Here is an 8,841-nt window from a genome sequence, read left to right as displayed (position 1 = left end):
GTTAAGTGTATCATATTTGGATTAATTTGATTATTCTGATTCAAAAAATTTTACAAACCATAAAATAAATGAGCTAGTATGTTGGATTATGGTTAGATGAATTTGGTCAAAATTTTGACAGATATAATAAATAAGTTGAATTCGAATTAAGCACATTCAGATCAAAGGAGTTGTCCCAAACCAGTTCTATGGTAATGGTTAGTCAATTGCACAGGGCCTATTTAAAAAAGATAAATGGGCGACAAAAGGTAAGGTGATTCCCACTGAAGCTTAGCATGCAGAAGAATTGTAGAAGAGGATTATAGAGGCAGAGAATGAAAAATGGTATGCTCCCTATCCTTTGTAAACAAATTTGTCTTATCTTTTGCTTATCTCGGGTAAGAAGCACTTCCAATAGTTCATGATATCCAGGGTAATGGAGTGGACGTGATACTCTTGTAGTGATATTACCCATCAAACACCCTATTGAACTATTTACAGTCATTTATAATAGTCATTAAAGCATTTATTTTGTCGTTTTATGATATCATTGTTCATATGGAGAATATATATTTGCATCCACAAAATGTAGGCAATCAGTGTATTCCAAGCTTCAATTGATCAATATTACTATATATATTTTGAGTCTCTATGAGATAGTATTTTTACTATTTCATTTTTTAAACCATTATCAGAAATATACTTGGATATTACTTTCTTGTTATTTTCAAATAATTTTTGTTATTTTTCAAATAATTTTATGGTAGGAAGTTATTTGGAGAACCGGGTTTGATAAAATGTGATAGCTGCCTGATTTTAAAAATAGTTGTAATACCCATAAAAACTTTTAAAAAATTATTTTTTCTCACAATAATTTAATAAACATTTTTCCAAAAAGATGTTATCGCTCGAAATGTGTAATAACCCGTATCTTGACCGAGATAATTTTTTTTATGGAGTCAAAATAACTCTAAATCGCAAACACTACGGGAAAACCCGTTAATACCGGCGGATAAAATCCGCCAATACTATAAAAATTCCGTCGGAATGATGTGTTTCCGGCGACCTTTCCGGCGGAATTCTATACGCCGGTTTGGCTCGCATCGATAAATGTTGTCCGGCGCATATAATGCGCTGGAAATATTTCCGGCGCACTTTTCGACACATTACCGACGCAAAAAATGTGGCAGCCGGCTACTTTTCGACCGATAATTTCGGCGACATCGGCGCAGGTAATTTGCGTCGTAAGAGTCCTCCGGTATTTACAGACGGAAATAACACTGTTAGCGCCGTAAATAACATGTTAGAATGTTTACGGAGCAAAATATGCGTCGGATAACGCCGGCGGATTCGACGCCGGAAAAGGCGCCGGGAAGTTCCGGTGTATGAAGAGACGCCGTTATAATCGATACGATTCGTTGTATCATCGTTTTCGGCGAACGACCGGTGCAAAATCCGCCGGAAACCTGTAGCATTGACAAAAAAAAAATTGTCTTCCCAGCCAACAATCAAATTTCCACATCTGCAAACCTATACAAATATCTATCCACAACAGTTTATAACAATTCAATAGATGCACAAAAACATAAATACTCATTAAAAGAAACTGTTCAATAGTAACAACCAACTTAAAACATCATATTGTTCAATATTACAGATTCAAAGAAAATAAACAAGTTCATAAAATAAACTAAACTACTCTGAATCCGTGGCTCCTCCTCAGCTAGAGCTACCTCTTTTCCACTCATCCGCTCCCTCATTTTGCGCATTTCATCCAACAACTGATTGTGTTGCTCCTGTATTATCATTTGAACCTGTGCTTGCAACTGAGCTTGCCAATCAGCTTGTGATTTCCTTACTTATTCTAGTTCAGCTTGTAGGGCACTTATTTGTTGAGCTTGCAAGGAGTCATGAGAACTGGATGCGAAGCTGGATGCAGTAGAGGAGGTCATCCCCTCGTATGCCTGAGCTTGCGCACCTAAACCATAAACTCTCCCATGCTGCATTCCTTCCAACGGCCCTGCGACTAGATGCGATATTAGAAAACTCCACAGACCCCCAGAAGAGCCCTCACTGCTGCGACATGAGTCTCTTAAAAGCCGTGTATATTCCTCATGTGAAGTATATATAAAATATATATAATTTAAACTAAAATAAAAAATTATTAAAAACACATTAAATATACTTACCATGGCTTTCCTTGCTCTCTCATCAATCCATTGTTGATCCTCCGTCGCTTATGAGTGGCAACTATGCAATTCTACAGGAGTTGGTTCTCTACCAAGCGTCACTTTCTTTATTAGAATTAAGAGAATTTTAATTAATACAAATTAAAGCATAATTTTAAATAATATTTAAATTCATTACCAAAAGACGCTGTGCTCAGTATGTGGAACAGAGCCTCTGTACTGAAGTGACTACCCAAGCCCTCCAACAATCAGAGCTCTGGTTCTGTTGATTTTGATCCTCAACGAATTGTTAGTTGGATCGTCGGAAGACTCGAACCGCAAGAAGGATTTTCGGAGTTCCCCAATCAGGGAAGAAGAAGACCAAAGAGGTTTCTAAAGGCTTCAAAAGAGTTTTATATCATTCAATGACTTCCCTATTACAAAACTTGCTATTTATAAAGCAAAAGGAGCATTCTAGAACAAAATGGATAAAGTACTCCTAAGGACTATCCTAGCTTAAAATGCACCGCATCATTCTCCCCTTGCGTAAAAAGAGCTCGACTCCGTTCGAGTCTCGTGATTTAGGCGGAAGGTAGAGGTGATTATCCCAACCAGATTCCAGGGTCGAATACTTTGAATGCGGACTTTAAAATTTTGACATGAAGTGGATTCCCCCAATTGAAGACCTTGTGTTCATTTCTGCACGCACGACTCCAGATATCTCCAGTACAATGAGGAGAAATAGCACTCAGAGAAGAAAATGAAGAAGTAGGAGATGATGATGGGCCAGGATTCAGTAGAGGAGGATCTGAAACTTTGATGTATATAGCACCCATACACCTAACCATATCTTCAGAAATTTTGTTGGCTGTCTCAGGAGCATATTCAGCTACACCGATACCAAGATATTCTGCTAGGCTTATCAACCCGGAGTTCGAATCATGCCAATCTGTGAGGAATGACAATGGCTAAGAATGACAGTCTTGAAGAGCTCTAGCCAGGGCTGCTTCTGAAGGAGAAATTCGAGATGAATAAACTGCGCGCTGATTGAGTGCTGAATGGCAGCGATGAACATTGCGGTCGGAAATGTTTTGACAGTAGGATTCATCTGTTAATTTGCAGGCTGTGATTTGAGATGGTAGAATTCTAGTAGAGTGAACTAATGGATGACCACTAAGTGACGAGATTTCAGGCCCTGGAAGCTCATGAAATAGCTTTCTTTGGAAGCTAATTGGCTGTTTAGCTTTGGCAGCACGAGAAGATGAAGTTGGGAGTTGCTGCTCGAAATCTTTTCGATAGAGTGATAGAAGATGCTGCTCCAAGTGCATGACTTCTAATTCTAACACTGCAATCTCTCTTATCAACTCCTTGGCTGGCTTGGGCATGAAGGTGACATTGGAAGAATCAATTACTTCTTTTCTATAGCCCAATGCTTTCTCAAGCGTAAGGTGTACTTCCAGTTGATCCTTGAGCCATTTCTCAAGTTGGATAATCTGTGCAAAAGCTTCGGTTCCCAGATGCTCATTTGATGGGTCCCATAGCCACTGCATAACAAACTCTTTGTCCTTGCCTCTACCGAGGAGATCATTTCTAGGAAAGGATACAACTTCGCATGCTTTGAACAGCTCATACTGCTGCTCTTTCCTTGTGCTTTCTAATAAATGAAGGATGTGAGCTGTGAATCGATCTCCCTTGATAAAATCAGCACTGAAATCGTCAATAACCAACTGCCTGAAGACAGTAGCGACATTACGTCGAGCATTACGTGAGCATGATGTTGGATCAACCTTTTCAGCATCATTTAAACATGGTATTTCCACACCTGTCGAAGTTACCACTCCTACAAATCCAAAAGAGAGCAGGGACATAGAACTCACAAAAGAAATAGCAGGTAGTAAGTGTAGCACAAAGAAAAAGGTCGTATCCTTGGCAGTTGATGGCAAGACAGACTGGGTAAATGGCACTGAACTAGATGAGCAGGATGAGGACAGAGCACTTCCAAATGAAGATGTTGAAGATGAAGGTAGCTGATCGGGAGGAGTTGCGGTGCAGTCGGCTTCGGAGTCATGCTCGATGGACATTCTGATATCCACGAATCCTCCACCTCTCATCCCCTGAGAGTTCATATTACTGCACAATGGAAACTGTGGGGCGTGCGTCATCGCACCCTTGGCGGGCATAGCGAGATTAGCGTTGGCATTTCTATCTCCGGCCATGATTGAGGACCCAGCTGATCCGAAAGGCGAGGTCATCGGAAGAAAGGAATAAATAGTATCGGTCACAGGAGGAAGCGGAGAAGGTTTTAAAGCTTTGTAAAGCTTGATTGTTCCTCCGTGGTTTTGATTAGAAAGGGTCGGACTTGCTCGGATCTGGGAGCGTTCAAGTGGAGAATGAATGATGGGTTGCTGGTTGGCTGCGGGAGGCGGAGGAGCTCGATTCGAGTGTTGGAACTGAAGGGAATCACGGTCGTCGCCAGGCACTGATTCGCGCTCATCGCTAGGCGTGGAATCGCGCTCGAATGCGTGAATAGTCTGTGGAAGCGGATGCGGAAGCAAGTCATGGGGCAAGGGATGTTTACGAACTTTGCGATCAGGCAGAGGATCTCGCCATCGCAATGGAAGCTCGAGCGGTGTGTATTCCAGCGGTGGATCACGCCATTTGAGCGGGAGTTCGAGCGGAGCGTAATCATCAGCGACCGTGGGAATATGGCGGGACGGATGGCGTCTACGTGAAGCGGACGAGGGGATCGAAGAAGAAGGATGTATTGGTATGGTTGCCGACAACATCCTCATCCTCATTATTGACCGAAGGGTTTCGCGAATCCGATCAAGGTTTCTATCTACCTTATCGAGCGACTTCTTCGATTGAGCTTGATAGAAGGCGATCCGGCTTCGAGCATCGTCGACAGCCCACCTTCCTTGGCGTCGATCGTCGTCGACCGCCAATCTTGTTTTGTGGCTTCGATCGTCGTCGATAGCCGACCTTCTGCAATACATCGATCTTCGCAAGCTCCAGGCTCTGATACCAACTGATGTAGTGGATCGTCGGAAGATCAAACCTGCAAGAAGGATTTCAAGGAGTTTCCCATTCCATGGAAGAAGAAGAGAGCTTTCTCAAAGCTTCAAAAGAGTTTATATCATTCAATGACTTCCCTATTACAAAACTTGCTATTTATAAAGCAAAAGGAGCATTCTAGAACAAAATGGATAAAGTACTCCTAAGGACTATCCTAGCTTAAAATGCACCGCATCACTCCTAGTGTACTCTTCGCTGCCCCAAGATGCATTCAACTCAGCCCATATAACATCTCCAATCCACTATGGTCGCTTCCCATGCTTTCTAATATATGTGAACATGTGACGCATCCGAGTAGACCCACGCTTCTCTAAATTCTTTCTAATCCTGTCATTGTGTTGGGGCAGCCAACAAAATTTTTTTTGCATTCAAATACATATGATATATAATAAATAAGATTTTTAGATTAAGTAAAAAAGAATAAATCATTTTACATAAAATCTAAAATCCAAAAATACCTCAAACTCTCTAAACCACATGTCCTGGACTTCTTTCGGGACTTTTTTCCAAGAAACATATGGAGCGTCAAACCTGCTCCGTTTGATGCCCATATTTTATGTGTCAGTTGTTTTGATGGGTAGAACCTACAAAAATAAAATTATGTGAAACAAATATAAAATATAAAATAGAAATGTTCGTTAGCTTAAATAAAAGAGAATATGCGTACGTGTCACCCTCAGGTTCTATCAACATTCTACCATCTGTCGCCTGCTCTGCTGCAGCTGCTGTCGAAGGTCCAACTGCTGCAGGCTGATGGGGTGGTGGGGGATAGTATGGTGGAGCATATGGTTAAAATGGATAAGTAGGAGGGGCACCAGCATAAGGTGGGGGTGTGTAGTATGGGTAGAAAGGAGTACTCTGCCTGGGATCTGGTGAAGGAAATCAGGGGTCTGCTGAGTAAAACTATGGGCTACTGGTTCCAGGAGTGGGTAAAGGCTGTGTAGCAGGCTGAGGTTGTGTAGCAGGCTGAAACGAGGTGGTCCCCTCAGTACGTACTAACCTAGCTGGTCCAGCTGTAGTAATCTTCTGTGATACAGATCAACAGTTACATCATCTGGTTCTAGGTGCACTAGATTTTTGTGTTTAGAACATGGACATCAAAACTTTCCTTCTGATATAAAGCTGGGTAGTCGCTTCGCTTGCTGAATGAAAAAGTTCATTCCATTAATGAATTCATCTGTTAATGTCTTCCGACCTTGAGATAATCAGTTATACATCCAACTTCTTTGATTTCTAATATCAATAACCTACATATAAGAGCAAATAAGTAATGGATTATCGCGCTTAAGTAGATCTAAAACTGATTATATATAGATGTAAAAAGATAGGGTGCTTGTAGAAAATTATGATCATTTAGCATTGTCTCTAAGAATAAAGGCACTCATTCACGTACATGAGCATCCTCATCTCTACAATACTTTTCTATCAATCACACAATAGGCCTTAAGCATTGTCTCCATTTAGCATTAATGTCTCTAAGATTAAAGACACTCAGTAACTTGAGCATCCTCATCGATCTATCTCTATAATACCCAACTTAATTTTTTATTTATCTTTTAATGGCCAACATTATGTGACATAAAGCATTGTAGGTCTCACCACCATTTTATGAACTTGTTTTTTAAGTTTGAGTGGTACTTTTCTATATGTATTCCTCCACTCATGGTTTAAAATTGCACAATATGAGGATCGCCTTTGCGTAATTCCAGTAAAAAATGCCTCGATGCTTACGCCTCGAGTGTTTTTTATGAGGCTTGCGCCTCAACTTGGTTGAGGCCCGCCTCGCCTCACTGGCATGAGGCTTACGCCTCGCCTCACGAATGAAAAATGCCTCAATACCCGAATACGTAATTTTAAACATTGCCTCCCCTTTAACCAAACAACTTGAATATGCTTTGTAATCACCTCCAAAACTAATACATAAAAAATGTGCTTATTGTGAACCTTTGATACAAAGCATATTTTTTCTCTAATATTACTAATCTTTTTTCCCATCTATATTTTTTTGTTTCTTTTTTGCATCATCAATGGTATCAAAGTGAAACCAAGACCCATCCTTCCTACCACAATCTCCTTTTCGCACATGATCTCATCATCCTCTACTCCTAAACCCTAAACCCTAAACTAATTGATTTTTTGGTACTATCATAATATCTCTTTCAAAATCTATGCTCCATTACTATACCATAAATTCAATGTAAGTCTAAAGAAAAAAAGACAAGCTAATCATTTATGTAATCCAACTGAAATAGGAAAAAAATTTCGTCAAAAGAAAAAAAAAAACCTTCTGTTCCGTCGAGATCTCGAGCGTCAGTGAAGATGAACGCGACCACGAAAGCTAGGATGCTTCGGCAAAATTCGGTGACCGTCGGCAAAGTCCGGTGACCGTCGGCGACAATGATCTACGGTGAGCGACGGAGGGCGACGAGCGAAACAAGTGAGGTGAGAGAACGGAAGGAAAGAAGTGATGGGCCAGAGGGGCTCGGTCTCGAAAAATAGGGCTTTTGCCGGCAGATTTTCCGACGTCCTGTCCGCTGGAGATAATTCCGGCGTCCTGTCCGCCGGAGTTATTTCCGGCGCACCATGCGCCGATTTTATTTCGTTGAGTTTAAATACCCCGGTGCCATATCCGCCGGAACATTCATCGTTGATTTTCCGTCGTAACATGCGACGGAAATGGTGAAATGTTGGTTTTTTCCGACGCCGATACCGACGTAACTGATGCCGAAAATGTTCCGGCGTAGTTTGTGTCGAAAAATCCGCTGTAGATTTTCCGACGCAACAATGCGCTGTTACCTGCGCCGTGCTAACCGTAGTGAAATTGTCTTCATCCTAGCATTATTATTATAGTATTTTACTTGCATGATTTTTTTTCATACTTTTGGGCATCCTTTAAATCAATTTGCAAAATGGACTCCTGACAATCTCAAAATTTTCACTTGTAATAATATGTGCCAATTTCTTAAAGATTTTCACTAGTGCCCAAAAATTATGAAAAAAATTATACAGGTAAATACTACAATAATAGTGCTATGGGAAAGACGATTTGCAATTTGGAGTTATATTGACTACATAAAAGATATTTACCTCGATCAAAATATGGGTTATTACAATCTACACTGCTTAAGAAAATATCATCCCCGACATTTCCCTTAAGGATTTAGTCATAAAATTAATATGAACCAAATTTGTACTATCAAAACTCAAATCAAATCAAAATCAAAATTCATCAAAAGTCATACATTTATGCAGTTCATTCTTTCATATGTTATTCAATTATATATGTAAACTGACACACCTTTATCTACCCACTCTACCCAACTCTTAATCAATTCCTATAGCTCTGATAACAATCAATTCTTCCAAAAACTATGCTCTAATACTATTTATGATTCTTTAGATTCTAAATTAGAAGAATTTTTCTTTTAATCTTTTAATAAATAATAATCAAAGCTATATAATATCTTTTAGTAGTTATAAATATCAAAATATTATTATATAATTCAAAACATTAATGTACACATATGTATTTATTTCTCAAAAATCATAATCATCTTAGTAGATGTTCTTAGCAAAAAATCCTCTAGGATATTGAGCATGCTGCTTACTTCTGATGAAT

The 8,841-nt window shown here is 39.9% G+C and overlaps 1 protein-coding gene across 1 annotated transcript; it reads right to left on the bottom strand.

Annotated features, from left to right (window-relative positions):
* Window positions 1-2,543: 2,543 nt before the first annotated feature.
* LOC110106519 lies at window positions 2,544-4,045 on the bottom strand. Its single transcript, XM_028698964.1, has one exon. It carries the CDS (start codon window positions 4,013-4,015, stop codon window positions 3,116-3,118), a length of 900 nt encoding a protein of 299 aa, XP_028554797.1. The 5' UTR covers window positions 4,016-4,045; the 3' UTR covers window positions 2,544-3,115.
* Between the last annotated feature and the right edge of the window lie 4,796 nt (window positions 4,046-8,841).

The sequence above is a fragment of the Dendrobium catenatum genome, unplaced genomic scaffold (genome assembly GCF_001605985.2).
Source record: "Dendrobium catenatum unplaced genomic scaffold, ASM160598v2 fragScaff_scaffold_1190, whole genome shotgun sequence".
Lineage (NCBI taxonomy): Eukaryota > Viridiplantae > Streptophyta > Magnoliopsida > Asparagales > Orchidaceae > Dendrobium > Dendrobium catenatum.
The sequence above is the reverse complement of the archived record's forward strand: the minus strand, read 5'-3'. Positions and strand labels throughout refer to the sequence as shown.